General features: G+C 33.7%; 1 protein-coding gene across 1 annotated transcript; it reads right to left on the bottom strand.

The window, feature by feature from the left end:
• Positions 1-2,662: 2,662 nt before the first annotated feature.
• LOC147538768 (uncharacterized) lies at positions 2,663-20,688 on the bottom strand. Its single transcript, XM_086643363.1, has 2 exons — positions 20,523-20,688; positions 2,663-9,948 (listed from the first exon to the last, which is right to left on the bottom strand). Exon 2 carries the CDS (start codon positions 9,665-9,667, stop codon positions 4,157-4,159), a length of 5,511 nt encoding a protein of 1,836 aa, XP_086499489.1. The 5' UTR covers positions 9,668-9,948; positions 20,523-20,688; the 3' UTR covers positions 2,663-4,156.
• Positions 20,689-21,699: the final 1,011 nt, after the last annotated feature.

Here is a 21,699-nt window from a genome sequence, read left to right as displayed (position 1 = left end):
TATAAATACCAAACAGAATCCAGCAAACGAAATACGAAATTTTAGCATTCAAAGTTAAGAGCATTTAGAGTTTAAGAAGTCAATTCATCTGTCGTTCTTACTGCTTGTTCTAAGTTCGCACGCTTTCAGAGAAACGAAGTACTCTCGTCGTCATACTGAAAGGTACAGCCGTTGTATCCTGGGAGACAAACATCTCACTGATTTTAGTACTAATACCAGGGTGTTCACTGTCTTAAGGAAAGAGACAACTCGACTCGGCTTTTCTCTCTCTAACCTTTTTTTTTATTTTATTAATCTTTGTTTGATTATACTGGTTTTAATTTTTTAAGTTTTAGACATAAAAGTTATCTCTGAATTTATTTCAGAAAGACACAGGAAGGTATATCCTTGTTTTTATTAAAACAGGAAGACATAACCCTGGTTTTTCATAATACCAGAGAAACAACAGGATCTTGATAGCTATTTTGTGGATTCTAGAGTAAAACATAACAAAGTTTATCCACAAAAAAAATGAGCGACTTTCGTGACATTTTTACATTGACATTTCGCTGAAATATACCACTAATGATAATTTTTAATATCGAATAATGATAATTTAATATTGGTTAATTTTGTATTTTATCACAAATAAATACATTACGCTTTGAAATGAAGTCCATGAAAGTCCATATAATGGCAACGAAAAAATTGTCAATGGAGTCCACGAAAGTCAATGAAAGTACCTATACACAATCTCAATAGAAATGTCAAAGAGAATCCAATAACTCTCCATTATCGATGAAAATATACATAGACATGAAGTCTATGAATGTTTGTGAATATCCGACTTAACTACCGCCTCCTATAAAACAATTCAGCCGTAATTGTATATCTTTTGATTGTGTACGAGATGGTAACAAACTTATAAGGATTGATAACAAATTTCCAAGACAAAACCCTCTTATTCATTAGCATAAACATGCATCATTTAAGAAGCAATAATGGGTCAGCTACCTTTGGTTTGGCAGAACCACGATCTGAATTATTGTCATCACATTAAGATTTTGTCTAGTAAGGTCCTCTCATTAATTATATGTCTGTTGATTTGGTTCACCAAGCTCATAAAATTATACGGTAAAAGGTAACTTTCGGAAAAAAAAAAAAACAAATACTTGGCCATTCCCATTCTAGAATTTATCTGAAAAACATTAGGAAGTGCCTTCCAAAAAAAATTTAACGCTAGGAAGTATGGGTTTTGTTGTTTTCATTACAGTTTGTTATCTCTAGACTTTGGTGGGTTCTTTCCTCTAGGAATTATTCTCCCTTAAAACTTGCCAAATCCTTATCCTTTCACATGTCTCCTGTTATAACACAACCCTAGGGGTGACAAAACAACCAAAAACATACATGGTACTAGAACCCAACCGAATCATCTACGCGACTCCGCTTGGACTCGGCTACCCGTGATTCATTGCCTATCTTGATGGTGTAAACACATCTAGGATAAGTTAGATCAAGTTTGTTAATATCTTTTACATTTGATAAGTATTTCTTATGTACACGCTACACATATATAAACTCGTATTATACTGAATACAGATTATAGTTCATCAAAAAAAAAAAAAAAATTATAGAAAATTATTTTCTTTTTTCTTCTCTAGATCTCGGTTTTGACTCTCTCCCTCTCGGCTTCTCATATTCGATCATCATCTTCATTATTATTATTAAGAGGTTCCTGCCTATTTACACATGGTTTCCTTTTAGCCAAAAGAGGAGGACGCTCCCGGAATGAAAATGTGCATTCCAATGGGCCCAATTCTGGCTCCACCCAACTGTAACTTGGGGAACTGACAATGGCCCTTGGAAATTTTAAGGCCACCGTCATAATTGTTGAGGCTAAGTGGCTAACTGTAGCCAGATAGGGCCAGGTGATGTTATAAGCAGACCCTTGTTTTTTAAATAAGAGTTGTAGCCTTGTAGGTGTTTAGGTCAAAATTTCAACAAAAAAAAGGTGTTTAGGTCAAAATAATATTAAAAGATGGGTAAAAAACAACAAAATTTCATAATTATTATTGAAGTCAAAATATTTTATAAAGACTAAATTAACTTTTTGTGTAACTAATCTCTAATTTTTGAACTTAATATGCATAAAACTCTTGCATTAGAAAATTTATTTTGATAAAATATATTTTCTTAGAAAGGGTTTTTGGTATCTTTCTAGGAAGTTTTACTTTCAATATTTTTTTTCTCAAAAAGAAAAGTTTCGGAAAAAAAACCATATTTTTTTTCATTTTCTTTTTGTAATCTGGATTTGCAAATCTCGCAAACTCAATTTGCAGATCTTGCAAACTCGATTTGTCAAACGAAAACCGACTTGCTGATCTTGCGAACGTGGGCTACACAATTGAAAGTTGGTTAGAAAATCTTGCAAACTCTGTTTACACAATGCAAAGACAGTTTGCATATTTCGCAAGCTCCATAGGTAATCTGGAACAAAATAGTTAGGACTACACCCTACGCACTTGGCTCTGATACCATTCTATACAGGATCATGGGTGGAAGATAGTTAATGGAAGAAGAAAGGTAGTGGAAGAAAGAAATAGTTAGTGGAGGAAGTGAGTGGAGAAATATGGAAAGAGGAAAAGGATTTTATTCTTATTGTTCTTTCAAGATTACAAGGTTATTTTTCCAGGTAAAATGAAAGGTACTCTTACAAATGAACTGAGTCTCCTTATATAGGCGGAGCTCTTTACAAAACAACAAAATAAAAAACGTAAGCAATGACATAATATAATTGCTTTTAGAAAAGTAAAGGAATCGCATCATTGCTGGTAACAGTAATGGAATCGCATTATTGCTGGTAACAGTAACCCCGGGTGCTCATTGGGCCCCATCGCCAGGTTATTAGCACTGCTAAAGCACGATTCTCTATAAAAGATAACTGGCATTTTATGCCGACACCTTAGAATGTGAATATAATAATATTCTTCTTTAGACAAAATGCTTCACTTTAATAAAAGCGATCATGATTGAGATTTTAGACTCTTATGCAAATGGGTCCTGAGAATCTTGCATTGAGTCATCATCTTCAGTTTCTTCATCTTCATCAGATGAGTTGTTTAGAATTTCTTTCAACTGCTTCTTTAGATCTGACTTTGATGATGAAGCGAGCAGTTCTTTCAGAAGATCCGAGACATCCCTTTTAGGAGCCTTTGGTGGAGGCGCTGGTTCAAATGAAATAATTCCCTTTACAGAAAATATTGAATCCTTAAAGAATTCAAATTTATCCCACCATTTGATAAGAATTCTTCTTCCCAAATAAGGGACATGAGATACTGTTATTTCAAATTTTTTGATAGGACAATTTGCAATAATAACGTCCCATCTAACTATCCATGGTACCTGATAATGAGCTGCAAAGATAAGCTCGGGATTTTTTAATGAGGGGTTTGATTTAATAAAATCATCAAATATACTCCTGACTTTGTCAGGGAAAATTATGGGGTGTGATCCCCAAGTGTAAAACCATTTAATAAACCACTGTGGAAGATTAGTGGTGTTGAAATCACGAAATTGAAGGAACCAACTATGTTTCTTTAGTCTGTTCTCATAACAGAAGGCCCCTTCCCAGGCTTTTATGTAGTCGAAGTAGTTGAACCAATATTTGTCCAACTCTCGTCTCCCAGCTCTGGGTATTTCATGATATTTAAATAAATCACCCTGCCAAATTTCAGGGGTAACAACTTTCTTGATAAAGGCTTTAGAATAAGCCCATTCTGCGCCTGACCTTATGACCGAATCAAACTCTACTGATTGAGTCACTTGCAGAATTGCGCAATAAAAATTGTATTCCTTGGGATAAAGGAATGGGTCCGCTGATTCCCGAAGATAGAAGGATGAAGCTTCAGCTGGAGAAAGATGAGCATATTTTAGCTCAATAGGCGCTATCCATATAGTAGTGTACGGAATATATGGATAGATATATTCGTTAGTCTGATTAGACTGAATTGCTGCTAAATAAGCATCTTCTCTTAATTTTAACTCCGTAGGAGTCGCCTTTAAGGCTTCAGCTTTAAGCTGTTCCGTTGTTTTAACAATCATAGTCTTATAAGACCGAGAACTTGCGCTTGAGGGAGAAACTGCAAATTTAGCTTTCCCTTTGCCATCATCAGGCTTTTTACTCATGACTCTGCAAAAATTCACGAGTTAAGAAATCAGGTAGTGAATTACTACTTCCTTTGATAAATTCAATGTCAAAATCAAACACAGACAATATGCCTTGCCATCTAGCAAAAATTTGTTTTGATGCTATATTTTTAACATCCTTTTCTAAAACATCTTTGGCTGATTTACAATCAACCCTGACCAAAAATTTTTGGTTCAGTAAATCGCTTTCAAATTTTTGTATGCACAGAACTATAGAAAGGATTTCCTTTTTAATTGTGGAATAATTTTTCCTTGGCCCTTGCCATATCCCTGAAGTAAATCTCACTAGGGTTTCTTTGTTATTAATCCTTTGTTTAAGGATTCCACCATAACCTAATTCAGAAGCATCAGTTTCAACAATTTTAAAGGCTTCTGGATTAGTAATGGCAAGACAAGGGATTTCCTTAATCTTTAATTTTATCTTTTGGACTGCTTCTGTATGAATATTAGTCCAGTCAGGAGGATTTTTCTTAAGCCTGTCAAATAAAGGCTTAGCATCAATTGCTAAGTTTTTATAAAAGTCAGAAATATAATTAAGACTTCCTAAAAACCTTTGCAATTGAGTTTTTTCTTTGATTTCATCTGGAAATTTATCCGCAAAAATAATAGCTCTATCAATGGGGAAAATAGTCCCTTCTTTGATGGTATGGCCAAGAAATCTTATTTCTGTTTGAAATAATTTGATCTTTTTTTCTGACACAACTAAACCAGCATGTTTGACAGCATTAATAAATGCTTGAAGATGTTTAAAGTGTTTATCTATATTTTCAGAAAATACTAGAACATCATCGATATAAACAATACAGAATGACGTATAAGGACTAAAAATGTCATTCATTATATTTTGAAATTCTGAAGGGGCATTCTTAAGCCCAAAAGGCATCACGTTCCACTCATAGTGGCCAAAAGGAACTGTGAATGCAGTTTTGTATCTATCCTTTTCATCGATCTGAATTTGCCAAAACCCAGATTTCATATCAAATTTGGACATAACTTTGGCTGAAAACAGCCGATTTAATAAGTCCCTTTTATTAGGGATTGGATACCTTATCCATCTAAGAGCTTTGTTCAAAGGTTTGTAATTAATTACAAGCCTAGGAACACCTCTTTCAAGTTCAGCAGCATTTTCAACATAAAATGCAGGACAACTCCAAGGGCTGTATGATTTTCTAATTAAACCTTTGAGTAATAACTCATCAATCTCTTTTTTGCAAATTTCCAAATGGCGAGGCCCCATAGCAATAGGTCTAGCCTTAGTGGGAATTTGCCTTTCATTGAAGTCTGGCTCATAAGGCAGACTAACAATATGTTTCTTTCTTTCCCAGAAGGCATTGGGGATATCAGAACATATTGTTTTGACAATAAGATCATAAAGATCATTTATTTTCCTTTGAATTAAAGGATGCTTGATTTTTTCAGTAATTTTCATGCAACTGATCTCCTGAGATAAGGAGTTAAGAAAACTTTCTTTTCTCTGAATTTTCTTTTGTATTAAATCAATCTCGTGATAACGAGGTTTAGTAACGAAATTAAATGTAATTTCTTGAGAATTAATAGAACTTGTTATACCTTTCTCACTAATGCTTTTAATGGGATATAACATGTGAAGAAAAGGATTTCCCAAAATAACATCATGAGAAAGATTCTTTACCATTATAAATGGCATCTCTAAACAAATTCCATTATTGCAAACTGCAGTATTTTGTAGCTTGTAATTTACAAGCATTTTTCTACCATCTGCAGCATTTAAAATTTCAGTAGTTTTTGAAAAATATCTGGAGGGTATCAATCCTTCATTGATACAGTTTAAATCTGCTCCAGAGTCTACCATGGCAATTGCAGAAAGAGTATATTCTTTATGAACAATGATTTTAATTTTAATATGCCATTTATGGGTAATAACCCTGTCTAACATATTAACATATGTTAAAGATTCATCCTTCAAAGATTCTTCGTCTTTTGCAGATTTCTCTTTAACAGATGTTAAAGTATTTAATTTTTCCTTTAAGGAATTCCATTCTTCTTCATCTGACTCATGATCAGAATCAGACTCAGAAGGAATAGTTTTATCCTTTTTAATTTCAAGAGAAGTTACTCTAGATTTAAGAGTATTAATTTCTCTTTTAAGAACTTTGACTTCATGCAGTAATTCATTAACGCGAGAAGATTCTCCAGGAGTTTCTTCTTTTGTTGAAGCCTTAGCTCTTTGTAAAATTTCTTTTAGACTATAAGTCTCTGGTTCTTCAAATTTTAACCTTTTGTCACCTTTCTTTCCATTGTATTCTTCTAAATATTTTTGAAGCATTTGTCTTTTAACAATGGGATCAGAAAGTTGATCAATAAGGTCAAGGATGAAATTATCCTCTTTAGTTAAAGGAAATAGACCATTTGCCTGACATAAGGCTTTGTAGTAATCACAATTTCCTTCGCAAGAGTCATCTCCAGATTCTTCTGTTTGATCAACAGATCCTTCTGACGATGATTCTTCCTCAGGATTATCTTCTGCAATAGCAGCTACTTTAAAATTTTTTCCTTCTTCATTAAGAAGTAATTTTTCAAGTGACCTCTTAAGGCCTTCATCAATATTCAGACTATTGATTTTCTTTTTCATTCTACACTTATTAGCGTAGTGGCCAGGTTTCTGGCATTTCCAGCAGACAGGGATAGTCTTTTGCCGAGAATTATTCTCAGGTTCAGACTTCCTTTTCTTTCCTTTAAAAAATTTTTTCTTTTTCTGCTTAGGAAAATACTTCTGCTTGGCATAGACCTTATTAGTCCTTTTCCCTCTATTTTCGATAGAGGTTCCAATAGGTGGTAAGCCAATTTGCTCACAAAAGTCCCCTATAATTCTTTTTCCAAGGACCTTTTCCTTTTGGATTTGTCTATGTAATTTTATTTCATTGCATAAATTAATGCCTTCAGCAACCACTTCTGAGGCTAAATCCCCATAAGTGTATTCGGAATAAGGAATAATTCCATTGTGTCTTTGCTTAATACGATTGCGTATTTTTTCCGCAAAGAAATGGGGTAGTCCTGATAAGAACTTCTCTTTCCAAAAATCATTTTGACTATCATGCCTGGTGAAGACTTTTGAAAAGAATACGTCTTTATACCATTTGAACTGAGATAAGTTCTGACATTTTAAATTCATCAGTTGCTCTTGAGATCTGTCAATAAGCAACGATGTAGTGCCAATAAAATGTTTTGCTATTGTATACAGAAGTGTATTAACACAATCTGTAACCTGTACAGGCTGATTTTCTCTAACTTCTGTTTTAATAGCCTGTGAAATATGTATTTTGGCTTCTTCAGGAAGGTAGAAATCCCACCATCCTTTCAATTGACCAGTAAAGCCTTGAGTTAAGGCTTTGGCAATATTTTGATCAGAATTTCCATGTGTTTTACAAGCAGTTGCATACATAGTCATGTAGTGCAATACCGTTTGTATTTGGTATTCTGACATGCCATCTATATTCCATTCATTAATGGATTTTCCATCAAATTGAACAGTCATGAATTCATCATGTTGTTCTAATTGAAGATCTACAGGTGTAGGCCTATGATAATAGGGCTTAGCAGGAATATTATAAGCCATTTTCTTCTTGTAGGAAGATGCAAGCTTATTTACTTGAAATTCATTATTTTTTTGTTCTGATAAGAACATATTCTCCAGAAGATTGATTTTATCTTCTGTCTTTGAAGAATTTTCTGCTTCATCATAAGAAGCATCAGAATTATAATCTGACTCATGTGTCTCTAGAGGAGCACATTCATTGTCTTTGATTCCAAGATTTTTTAATCTTTTCATAATCTCATCAACCATTTCGGAATTCTGAGGATCCATCTTGAAATCAAAGTTTTCAGAACTCATTGGTTTGAATAAAACCTTTTCTTCAAAAGTAGTTTCTGAAATTTTAGAAACATTTGAAGCCTTTTCTTGTTTTTCAAAATCAATATTTTTCTCAATTCTATTTAATTGATCTCCCATTGTTCTGAGAGTTAAATTTGTAAAATTGTTTTGTTCAACAACAGCCTCAATGTTGTCGCTTTTCCTGTAAGGAGTTGCTACAACTTCTTCGTTGTTGATTCTTATTGCTAATTGGGTTTCCGGAGGATGAACACTTCTAAAAACTTTTCCATTTTTAGCAATAAAATTCTTATAAGAAGCTTCAAGAGAAAATATGAAATCTTGATCCTCGAAGTCAGGAAATTTTTCATAAGCACGTTCCATAAAATTAAAGAAATCAATAACTTCTCCATTTTTTATTAAAAATTTTTTATAGCGAGAAAACCATCTTTCATGACTCTTAGAGTCTTTAGCAAGGGAAAACCATTTTCTCTTTAATTTGTTTTCTTTGGAATAAAATAATTCCTTTGGAAGTCCCCTAAAAGGAAATTTAAATTTGAATTTTTCTTCTTCATGGATCGTTATAGGCGAAAGGCTATAATAACCCATATCAGAAGGAGTGGGGGATGTTCTTTCACTATTAATTTCAGAAGTGGGTAAATTAACCCTATATTCAGGTTGGTTTACTCCGTCAGAGGTAAATTTTGTTCCAGAAATTTTTTCAAAATTAGTTGTTGGAACTGACGAAGTAGAACTTCTACCTGGAATAACTTTGTTGTTTAGGCTTTCTAATTTTAGCCTTGCAATTCTCTGATTAGAGAAGACAATTTCAACATCACCGTCAGGGAACTCTTTGATTTCTTCGAGTTCACGGTTATCTTTTTTAACAGGCTCATTAGCCTTTTCAAGTATCCAATTTTCAGGTAAATTAACCTGATCCCATGTGATTGTTTTTGGGACCTTTAAATTACTTTTTTCTAAATTGGTTATAAACAAAGTAGTAGACCCCTTTTGATCTTGTAAAATATTTTTCATCTTGGGTACTACGGTGTTCATAACTTTATACTGAATCCTGTAAATAAGGATTATGTTTTCAGCTCCTTGCATCATATTAAATCCATCAGATTTAATGTCTAAGCAAAGAGAGTGCATAATTGTGGGGTCGTTTAACGACAGTGTAAAATTTGGAAAACACGAAAAGAATATGGGTCCGTCACAAAGACTAGACTCCACAATTCCAAGTAATGAATCGTGAAATTTGTTATGCCTTTTATCACGTACGCAAATAATTGCGGACGTGTTTAAGCCTAATCGGGTAGCAGGTTTCAAACCTACTTGAATTAACCCGACATGCAAGAATTTGAACTGTTGTTGTCTATGTTTGTCAATCAAATTTTTTGACAACAACTGAAATGAGTTGTAACCCTCAGTTAAGGGTATAGCCTCTTCTACAGTCTTTATGATATAATCCGAGGCGAATTCAAAAGTTCCTTTCTGTTTATAAACAGAACTCTGAACTGGTAAATTCCAGTTTTGTAAGGTTTTTTCGAAATTTTCTTTTATCAAAATTTCTTTATTATAGCTACTATTAGCCTTATCTTGTCTTTTAGACATAGCTCTAGTTAGCCCAAGCATATTTGCCTGATCACTGTCAACGCTTTAATGCCAATCCCTTCAAACGCCCTCACCGGCTACACGGGACTTCCAGGCGACGCGACTTAGGGTGAAAACCCGGGTTTCACAGGACCAATATGCTTTAGTTCACCAAAGTTAAGCTTCAAGACTTAATAAGTATAATAGTATACAAAGGAATTTAATATGAACTACAACTTAAATACTAAAACAAAGATTAAAACAAAAACTAAATAAAACTTAAAACAACTTAAAATAAAGATATACTAAAAACATAAACGAAACTAATATACTAAAAACATAAATAAAAGAAACTAAAACTATGATAGATTACATACCTCCCTACGCACTTGGCTCTGATACCATTCTATACAGGATCATGGGTGGAAGATAGTTAATGGAAGCTTAACTTTGGTGAACTAAAGCATATTGGTCCTGTGAAACCCGGGTTTTCACCCTAAGTCGCGTCGCCTGGAAGTCCCGTGTAGCCGGTGAGGGCGTTTGAAGGGATTGGCATTAAAGCGTTGACAGTGATCAGGCAAATATGCTTGGGCTAACTAGAGCTATGTCTAAAAGACAAGATAAGGCTAATAGTAGCTATAATAAAGAAATTTTGATAAAAGAAAATTTCGAAAAAACCTTACAAAACTGGAATTTACCAGTTCAGAGTTCTGTTTATAAACAGAAAGGAACTTTTGAATTCGCCTCGGATTATATCATAAAGACTGTAGAAGAGGCTATACCCTTAACTGAGGGTTACAACTCATTTCAGTTGTTGTCAAAAAATTTGATTGACAAACATAGACAACAACAGTTCAAATTCTTGCATGTCGGGTTAATTCAAGTAGGTTTGAAACCTGCTACCCGATTAGGCTTAAACACGTCCGCAATTATTTGCGTACGTGATAAAAGGCATAACAAATTTCACGATTCATTACTTGGAATTGTGGAGTCTAGTCTTTGTGACGGACCCATATTCTTTTCGTGTTTTCCAAATTTTACACTGTCGTTAAACGACCCCACAATTATGCACTCTCTTTGCTTAGACATTAAATCTGATGGATTTAATATGATGCAAGGAGCTGAAAACATAATCCTTATTTACAGGATTCAGTATAAAGTTATGAACACCGTAGTACCCAAGATGAAAAATATTTTACAAGATCAAAAGGGGTCTACTACTTTGTTTATAACCAATTTAGAAAAAAGTAATTTAAAGGTCCCAAAAACAATCACATGGGATCAGGTTAATTTACCTGAAAATTGGATACTTGAAAAGGCTAATGAGCCTGTTAAAAAAGATAACCGTGAACTCGAAGAAATCAAAGAGTTCCCTGACGGTGATGTTGAAATTGTCTTCTCTAATCAGAGAATTGCAAGGCTAAAATTAGAAAGCCTAAACAACAAAGTTATTCCAGGTAGAAGTTCTACTTCGTCAGTTCCAACAACTAATTTTGAAAAAATTTCTGGAACAAAATTTACCTCTGACGGAGTAAACCAACCTGAATATAGGGTTAATTTACCCACTTCTGAAATTAATAGTGAAAGAACATCCCCCACTCCTTCTGATATGGGTTATTATAGCCTTTCGCCTATAACGATCCATGAAGAAGAAAAATTCAAATTTAAATTTCCTTTTAGGGGACTTCCAAAGGAATTATTTTATTCCAAAGAAAACAAATTAAAGAGAAAATGGTTTTCCCTTGCTAAAGACTCTAAGAGTCATGAAAGATGGTTTTCTCGCTATAAAAAATTTTTAATAAAAAATGGAGAAGTTATTGATTTCTTTAATTTTATGGAACGTGCTTATGAAAAATTTCCTGACTTCGAGGATCAAGATTTCATATTTTCTCTTGAAGCTTCTTATAAGAATTTTATTGCTAAAAATGGAAAAGTTTTTAGAAGTGTTCATCCTCCGGAAACCCAATTAGCAATAAGAATCAACAACGAAGAAGTTGTAGCAACTCCTTACAGGAAAAGCGACAACATTGAGGCTGTTGTTGAACAAAACAATTTTACAAATTTAACTCTCAGAACAATGGGAGATCAATTAAATAGAATTGAGAAAAATATTGATTTTGAAAAACAAGAAAAGGCTTCAAATGTTTCTAAAATTTCAGAAACTACTTTTGAAGAAAAGGTTTTATTCAAACCAATGAGTTCTGAAAACTTTGATTTCAAGATGGATCCTCAGAATTCCGAAATGGTTGATGAGATTATGAAAAGATTAAAAAATCTTGGAATCAAAGACAATGAATGTGCTCCTCTAGAGACACATGAGTCAGATTATAATTCTGATGCTTCTTATGATGAAGCAGAAAATTCTTCAAAGACAGAAGATAAAATCAATCTTCTGGAGAATATGTTCTTATCAGAACAAAAAAATAATGAATTTCAAGTAAATAAGCTTGCATCTTCCTACAAGAAGAAAATGGCTTATAATATTCCTGCTAAGCCCTATTATCATAGGCCTACACCTGTAGATCTTCAATTAGAACAACATGATGAATTCATGACTGTTCAATTTGATGGAAAATCCATTAATGAATGGAATATAGATGGCATGTCAGAATACCAAATACAAACGGTATTGCACTACATGACTATGTATGCAACTGCTTGTAAAACACATGGAAATTCTGATCAAAATATTGCCAAAGCCTTAACTCAAGGCTTTACTGGTCAATTGAAAGGATGGTGGGATTTCTACCTTCCTGAAGAAGCCAAAATACATATTTCACAGGCTATTAAAACAGAAGTTAGAGAAAATCAGCCTGTACAGGTTACAGATTGTGTTAATACACTTCTGTATACAATAGCAAAACATTTTATTGGCACTACATCGTTGCTTATTGACAGATCTCAAGAGCAACTGATGAATTTAAAATGTCAGAACTTATCTCAGTTCAAATGGTATAAAGACGTATTCTTTTCAAAAGTCTTCACCAGGCATGATAGTCAAAATGATTTTTGGAAAGAGAAGTTCTTATCAGGACTACCCCATTTCTTTGCGGAAAAAATACGCAATCGTATTAAGCAAAGACACAATGGAATTATTCCTTATTCCGAATACACTTATGGGGATTTAGCCTCAGAAGTGGTTGCTGAAGGCATTAATTTATGCAATGAAATAAAATTACATAGACAAATCCAAAAGGAAAAGGTCCTTGGAAAAAGAATTATAGGGGACTTTTGTGAGCAAATTGGCTTACCACCTATTGGAACCTCTATCGAAAATAGAGGGAAAAGGACTAATAAGGTCTATGCCAAGCAGAAGTATTTTCCTAAGCAGAAAAAGAAAAAATTTTTTAAAGGAAAGAAAAGGAAGTCTGAACCTGAGAATAATTCTCGGCAAAAGACTATCCCTGTCTGCTGGAAATGCCAGAAACCTGGCCACTACGCTAATAAGTGTAGAATGAAAAAGAAAATCAATAGTCTGAATATTGATGAAGGCCTTAAGAGGTCACTTGAAAAATTACTTCTTAATGAAGAAGGAAAAAATTTTAAAGTAGCTGCTATTGCAGAAGATAATCCTGAGGAAGAATCATCGTCAGAAGGATCTGTTGATCAAACAGAAGAATCTGGAGATGACTCTTGCGAAGGAAATTGTGATTACTACAAAGCCTTATGTCAGGCAAATGGTCTATTTCCTTTAACTAAAGAGGATAATTTCATCCTTGACCTTATTGATCAACTTTCTGATCCCATTGTTAAAAGACAAATGCTTCAAAAATATTTAGAAGAATACAATGGAAAGAAAGGTGACAAAAGGTTAAAATTTGAAGAACCAGAGACTTATAGTCTAAAAGAAATTTTACAAAGAGCTAAGGCTTCAACAAAAGAAGAAACTCCTGGAGAATCTTCTCGCGTTAATGAATTACTGCATGAAGTCAAAGTTCTTAAAAGAGAAATTAATACTCTTAAATCTAGAGTAACTTCTCTTGAAATTAAAAAGGATAAAACTATTCCTTCTGAGTCTGATTCTGATCATGAGTCAGATGAAGAAGAATGGAATTCCTTAAAGGAAAAATTAAATACTTTAACATCTGTTAAAGAGAAATCTGCAAAAGACGAAGAATCTTTGAAGGATGAATCTTTAACATATGTTAATATGTTAGACAGGGTTATTACCCATAAATGGCATATTAAAATTAAAATCATTGTTCATAAAGAATATACTCTTTCTGCAATTGCCATGGTAGACTCTGGAGCAGATTTAAACTGTATCAATGAAGGATTGATACCCTCCAGATATTTTTCAAAAACTACTGAAATTTTAAATGCTGCAGATGGTAGAAAAATGCTTGTAAATTACAAGCTACAAAATACTGCAGTTTGCAATAATGGAATTTGTTTAGAGATGCCATTTATAATGGTAAAGAATCTTTCTCATGATGTTATTTTGGGAAATCCTTTTCTTCACATGTTATATCCCATTAAAAGCATTAGTGAGAAAGGTATAACAAGTTCTATTAATTCTCAAGAAATTACATTTAATTTCGTTACTAAACCTCGTTATCACGAGATTGATTTAATACAAAAGAAAATTCAGAGAAAAGAAAGTTTTCTTAACTCCTTATCTCAGGAGATCAGTTGCATGAAAATTACTGAAAAAATCAAGCATCCTTTAATTCAAAGGAAAATAAATGATCTTTATGATCTTATTGTCAAAACAATATGTTCTGATATCCCCAATGCCTTCTGGGAAAGAAAGAAACATATTGTTAGTCTGCCTTATGAGCCAGACTTCAATGAAAGGCAAATTCCCACTAAGGCTAGACCTATTGCTATGGGGCCTCGCCATTTGGAAATTTGCAAAAAAGAGATTGATGAGTTATTACTCAAAGGTTTAATTAGAAAATCATACAGCCCTTGGAGTTGTCCTGCATTTTATGTTGAAAATGCTGCTGAACTTGAAAGAGGTGTTCCTAGGCTTGTAATTAATTACAAACCTTTGAACAAAGCTCTTAGATGGATAAGGTATCCAATCCCTAATAAAAGGGACTTATTAAATCGGCTGTTTTCAGCCAAAGTTATGTCCAAATTTGATATGAAATCTGGGTTTTGGCAAATTCAGATCGATGAAAAGGATAGATACAAAACTGCATTCACAGTTCCTTTTGGCCACTATGAGTGGAACGTGATGCCTTTTGGGCTTAAGAATGCCCCTTCAGAATTTCAAAATATAATGAATGACATTTTTAGTCCTTATACGTCATTCTGTATTGTTTATATCGATGATGTTCTAGTATTTTCTGAAAATATAGATAAACACTTTAAACATCTTCAAGCATTTATTAATGCTGTCAAACATGCTGGTTTAGTTGTGTCAGAAAAAAAGATCAAATTATTTCAAACAGAAATAAGATTTCTTGGCCATACCATCAAAGAAGGGACTATTTTCCCCATTGATAGAGCTATTATTTTTGCGGATAAATTTCCAGATGAAATCAAAGAAAAAACTCAATTGCAAAGGTTTTTAGGAAGTCTTAATTATATTTCTGACTTTTATAAAAACTTAGCAATTGATGCTAAGCCTTTATTTGACAGGCTTAAGAAAAATCCTCCTGACTGGACTAATATTCATACAGAAGCAGTCCAAAAGATAAAATTAAAGATTAAGGAAATCCCTTGTCTTGCCATTACTAATCCAGAAGCCTTTAAAATTGTTGAAACTGATGCTTCTGAATTAGGTTATGGTGGAATCCTTAAACAAAGGATTAATAACAAAGAAACCCTAGTGAGATTTACTTCAGGGATATGGCAAGGGCCAAGGAAAAATTATTCCACAATTAAAAAGGAAATCCTTTCTATAGTTCTGTGTATACAAAAATTTGAAAGCGATTTACTGAACCAAAAATTTTTGGTCAGGGTTGATTGTAAATCAGCCAAAGATGTTTTAGAAAAGGATGTTAAAAATATAGCATCAAAACAAATTTTTGCTAGATGGCAAGGCATATTGTCTGTGTTTGATTTTGACATTGAATTTATCAAAGGAAGTAGTAATTCACTACCTGATTTCTTAACTCGTGAATTTTTGCAGAGTCATGAGTAAAAAGCCTGATGATGGCAAAGGGAAAGCTAAATTTGCAGTTTCTCCCTCAAGCGCAAGTTCTCGGTCTTATAAGACTATGATTGTTAAAACAACGGAACAGCTTAAAGCTGAAGCCTTAAAGGCGACTCCTACGGAGTTAAAATTAAGAGAAGATGCTTATTTAGCAGCAATTCAGTCTAATCAGACTAACGAATATATCTATCCATATATTCCGTACACTACTATATGGATAGCGCCTATTGAGCTAAAATATGCTCATCTTTCTCCAGCTGAAGCTTCATCCTTCTATCTTCGGGAATCAGCGGACCCATTCCTTTATCCCAAGGAATACAATTTTTATTGCGCAATTCTGCAAGTGACTCAATCAGTAGAGTTTGATTCGGTCATAAGGTCAGGCGCAGAATGGGCTTATTCTAAAGCCTTTATCAAGAAAGTTGTTACCCCTGAAATTTGGCAGGGTGATTTATTTAAATATCATGAAATACCCAGAGCTGGGAGACGAGAGTTGGACAAATATTGGTTCAACTACTTCGACTACATAAAAGCCTGGGAAGGGGCCTTCTGTTATGAGAACAGACTAAAGAAACATAGTTGGTTCCTTCAATTTCGTGATTTCAACACCACTAATCTTCCACAGTGGTTTATTAAATGGTTTTACACTTGGGGATCACACCCCATAATTTTCCCTGACAAAGTCAGGAGTATATTTGATGATTTTATTAAATCAAACCCCTCATTAAAAAATCCCGAGCTTATCTTTGCAGCTCATTATCAGGTACCATGGATAGTTAGATGGGACGTTATTATTGCAAATTGTCCTATCAAAAAATTTGAAATAACAGTATCTCATGTCCCTTATTTGGGAAGAAGAATTCTTATCAAATGGTGGGATAAATTTGAATTCTTTAAGGATTCAATATTTTCTGTAAAGGGAATTATTTCATTTGAACCAGCGCCTCCACCAAAGGCTCCTAAAAGGGATGTCTCGGATCTTCTGAAAGAACTGCTCGCTTCATCATCAAAGTCAGATCTAAAGAAGCAGTTGAAAGAAATTCTAAACAACTCATCTGATGAAGATGAAGAAACTGAAGATGATGACTCAATGCAAGATTCTCAGGACCCATTTGCATAAGAGTCTAAAATCTCAATCATGATCGCTTTTATTAAAGTGAAGCATTTTGTCTAAAGAAGAATATTATTATATTCACATTCTAAGGTGTCGGCATAAAATGCCAGTTATCTTTTATAGAGAATCGTGCTTTAGCAGTGCTAATAACCTGGCGATGGGGCCCAATGAGCACCCGGGGTTACTGTTACCAGCAATAATGCGATTCCATTACTGTTACCAGCAATGATGCGATTCCTTTACTTTTCTAAAAGCAATTATATTATGTCATTGCTTACGTTTTTTATTTTGTTGTTTTGTAAAGAGCTCCGCCTATATAAGGAGACTCAGTTCATTTGTAAGAGTACCTTTCATTTTACCTGGAAAAATAACCTTGTAATCTTGAAAGAACAATAAGAATAAAATCCTTTTCCTCTTTCCATATTTCTCCAAATGAAACTAAAAGAAATTAAAGAACAAAACATAAATAAAAAAGAAACAAAATACTATGATAGATTACATACCTCCCTACGCACTTGGCTCTGATACCATTCTATACAGGATCATGGGTGGAAGATAGTTAATGGAAGAAGAAAGGTAGTGGAAGAATCATCGTCAGAAGGATCTGTTGATCAAACAGAAGAATCTGGAGATGACTCTTGCGAAGGAAATTGTGATTACTACAAAGCCTTATGTCAGGCAAATGGTCTATTTCCTTTAACTAAAGAGGATAATTTCATCCTTGACCTTATTGATCAACTTTCTGATCCCATTGTTAAAAGACAAATGCTTCAAAAATATTTAGAAGAATACAATGGAAAGAAAGGTGACAAAAGGTTAAAATTTGAAGAACCAGAGACTTATAGTCTAAAAGAAATTTTACAAAGAGCTAAGGCTTCAACAAAAGAAGAAACTCCTGGAGAATCTTCTCGCGTTAATGAATTACTGCATGAAGTCAAAGTTCTTAAAAGAGAAATTAATACTCTTAAATCTAGAGTAACTTCTCTTGAAATTAAAAAGGATAAAACTATTCCTTCTGAGTCTGATTCTGATCATGAGTCAGATGAAGAAGAATGGAATTCCTTAAAGGAAAAATTAAATACTTTAACATCTGTTAAAGAGAAATCTGCAAAAGACGAAGAATCTTTGAAGGATGAATCTTTAACATATGTTAATATGTTAGACAGGGTTATTACCCATAAATGGCATATTAAAATTAAAATCATTGTTCATAAAGAATATACTCTTTCTGCAATTGCCATGGTAGACTCTGGAGCAGATTTAAACTGTATCAATGAAGGATTGATACCCTCCAGATATTTTTCAAAAACTACTGAAATTTTAAATGCTGCAGATGGTAGAAAAATGCTTGTAAATTACAAGCTACAAAATACTGCAGTTTGCAATAATGGAATTTGTTTAGAGATGCCATTTATAATGGTAAAGAATCTTTCTCATGATGTTATTTTGGGAAATCCTTTTCTTCACATGTTATATCCCATTAAAAGCATTAGTGAGAAAGGTATAACAAGTTCTATTAATTCTCAAGAAATTACATTTAATTTCGTTACTAAACCTCGTTATCACGAGATTGATTTAATACAAAAGAAAATTCAGAGAAAAGAAAGTTTTCTTAACTCCTTATCTCAGGAGATCAGTTGCATGAAAATTACTGAAAAAATCAAGCATCCTTTAATTCAAAGGAAAATAAATGATCTTTATGATCTTATTGTCAAAACAATATGTTCTGATATCCCCAATGCCTTCTGGGAAAGAAAGAAACATATTGTTAGTCTGCCTTATGAGCCAGACTTCAATGAAAGGCAAATTCCCACTAAGGCTAGACCTATTGCTATGGGGCCTCGCCATTTGGAAATTTGCAAAAAAGAGATTGATGAGTTATTACTCAAAGGTTTAATTAGAAAATCATACAGCCCTTGGAGTTGTCCTGCATTTTATGTTGAAAATGCTGCTGAACTTGAAAGAGGTGTTCCTAGGCTTGTAATTAATTACAAACCTTTGAACAAAGCTCTTAGATGGATAAGGTATCCAATCCCTAATAAAAGGGACTTATTAAATCGGCTGTTTTCAGCCAAAGTTATGTCCAAATTTGATATGAAATCTGGGTTTTGGCAAATTCAGATCGATGAAAAGGATAGATACAAAACTGCATTCACAGTTCCTTTTGGCCACTATGAGTGGAACGTGATGCCTTTTGGGCTTAAGAATGCCCCTTCAGAATTTCAAAATATAATGAATGACATTTTTAGTCCTTATACGTCATTCTGTATTGTTTATATCGATGATGTTCTAGTATTTTCTGAAAATATAGATAAACACTTTAAACATCTTCAAGCATTTATTAATGCTGTCAAACATGCTGGTTTAGTTGTGTCAGAAAAAAAGATCAAATTATTTCAAACAGAAATAAGATTTCTTGGCCATACCATCAAAGAAGGGACTATTTTCCCCATTGATAGAGCTATTATTTTTGCGGATAAATTTCCAGATGAAATCAAAGAAAAAACTCAATTGCAAAGGTTTTTAGGAAGTCTTAATTATATTTCTGACTTTTATAAAAACTTAGCAATTGATGCTAAGCCTTTATTTGACAGGCTTAAGAAAAATCCTCCTGACTGGACTAATATTCATACAGAAGCAGTCCAAAAGATAAAATTAAAGATTAAGGAAATCCCTTGTCTTGCCATTACTAATCCAGAAGCCTTTAAAATTGTTGAAACTGATGCTTCTGAATTAGGTTATGGTGGAATCCTTAAACAAAGGATTAATAACAAAGAAACCCTAGTGAGATTTACTTCAGGGATATGGCAAGGGCCAAGGAAAAATTATTCCACAATTAAAAAGGAAATCCTTTCTATAGTTCTGTGCATACAAAAATTTGAAAGCGATTTACTGAACCAAAAATTTTTGGTCAGGGTTGATTGTAAATCAGCCAAAGATGTTTTAGAAAAGGATGTTAAAAATATAGCATCAAAACAAATTTTTGCTAGATGGCAAGGCATATTGTCTGTGTTTGATTTTGACATTGAATTTATCAAAGGAAGTAGTAATTCACTACCTGATTTCTTAACTCGTGAATTTTTGCAGAGTCATGAGTAAAAAGCCTGATGATGGCAAAGGGAAAGCTAAATTTGCAGTTTCTCCCTCAAGCGCAAGTTCTCGGTCTTATAAGACTATGATTGTTAAAACAACGGAACAGCTTAAAGCTGAAGCCTTAAAGGCGACTCCTACGGAGTTAAAATTAAGAGAAGATGCTTATTTAGCAGCAATTCAGTCTAATCAGACTAACGAATATATCTATCCATATATTCCGTACACTACTATATGGATAGCGCCTATTGAGCTAAAATATGCTCATCTTTCTCCAGCTGAAGCTTCATCCTTCTATCTTCGGGAATCAGCGGACCCATTCCTTTATCCCAAGGAATACAATTTTTATTGCGCAATTCTGCAAGTGACTCAATCAGTAGAGTTTGATTCGGTCATAAGGTCAGGCGCAGAATGGGCTTATTCTAAAGCCTTTATCAAGAAAGTTGTTACCCCTGAAATTTGGCAGGGTGATTTATTTAAATATCATGAAATACCCAGAGCTGGGAGACGAGAGTTGGACAAATATTGGTTCAACTACTTCGACTACATAAAAGCCTGGGAAGGGGCCTTCTGTTATGAGAACAGACTAAAGAAACAAAATACTATGATAGATTACATACCTCCCTACGCACTTGGCTCTGATACCATTCTTTACAGGATCATGGGTGGAAGATAGTTAATGGAAGAAGAAAGGTAGTGGAAGAAAGAAATAGTTAGTGGAGGAAGTGAGTGGAGAAATATGGAAAGAGGAAAAGGATTTTATTCTTATTGTTCTTTCAAGATTACAAGGTTATTTTTCTTCTTCATGGATCGTTATAGGCGAAAGGCTATAATAACCCATATCAGAAGGAGTGGGGGATGTTCTTTCACTATTAATTTCAGAAGTGGGTAAATTAACCCTATATTCAGGTTGGTTTACTCCGTCAGAGGTAAATTTTGTTCCAGAAATTTTTTCAAAATTAGTTGTTGGAACTGACGAAGTAGAACTTCTACCTGGAATAACTTTGTTGTTTAGGCTTTCTAATTTTAGCCTTGCAATTCTCTGATTAGAGAAGACAATTTCAACATCACCGTCAGGGAACTCTTTGATTTCTTCGAGTTCACGGTTATCTTTTTTAACAGGCTCATTAGCCTTTTCAAGTATCCAATTTTCAGGTAAATTAACCTGATCCCATGTGATTGTTTTTGGGACCTTTAAATTACTTTTTTCGAAATTTTCTTTTATCAAAATTTCTTTATTATAGCTACTATTAGCCTTATCTTGTCTTTTAGACATAGCTCTAGTTAGCCCAAGCATATTTGCCTGATCACTGTCAACGCTTTAATGCCAATCCCTTAAAATGCCCTCACCGGCTACACGGGACTTCCAGGCGACGCGACTTAGGGTGAAAACCCGGGTTTCACAGGACAAAAATGCTTTAGTTCACCAAAGTTAAGCTTCAAGACTTAATAAGTATAGTAGTGTTTATAGAAATTTAATTTAGATAACAACTTAAACAAAGATTAAAACAAAAACATAAATAAACTCGTATTATACTGAATACAGATTATAGTTCATCAAAAAAAAAAAAAAAATTATAGAAAATTATTTTCTTTTTTCTTCTCTAGATCTCGGTTTTGACTCTCTCCCTCTCGGCTTCTCATATTCGATCATCATCTTCATTATTATTATTAAGAGGTTCCTGCCTATTTACACATGGTTTCCTTTTAGCCAAAAGAGGAGGACGCTCCCGGAATGAAAATGTGCATTCCAATGGGCCCAAT

This window comes from Eschscholzia californica, unplaced genomic scaffold (assembly GCF_041429995.1).
Source record: "Eschscholzia californica isolate CP2 unplaced genomic scaffold, dmEscCali1.0.p SCAF_5, whole genome shotgun sequence".
Lineage (NCBI taxonomy): Eukaryota > Viridiplantae > Streptophyta > Magnoliopsida > Ranunculales > Papaveraceae > Eschscholzia > Eschscholzia californica.
The sequence above is the reverse complement of the archived record's forward strand: the minus strand, read 5'-3'. Positions and strand labels throughout refer to the sequence as shown.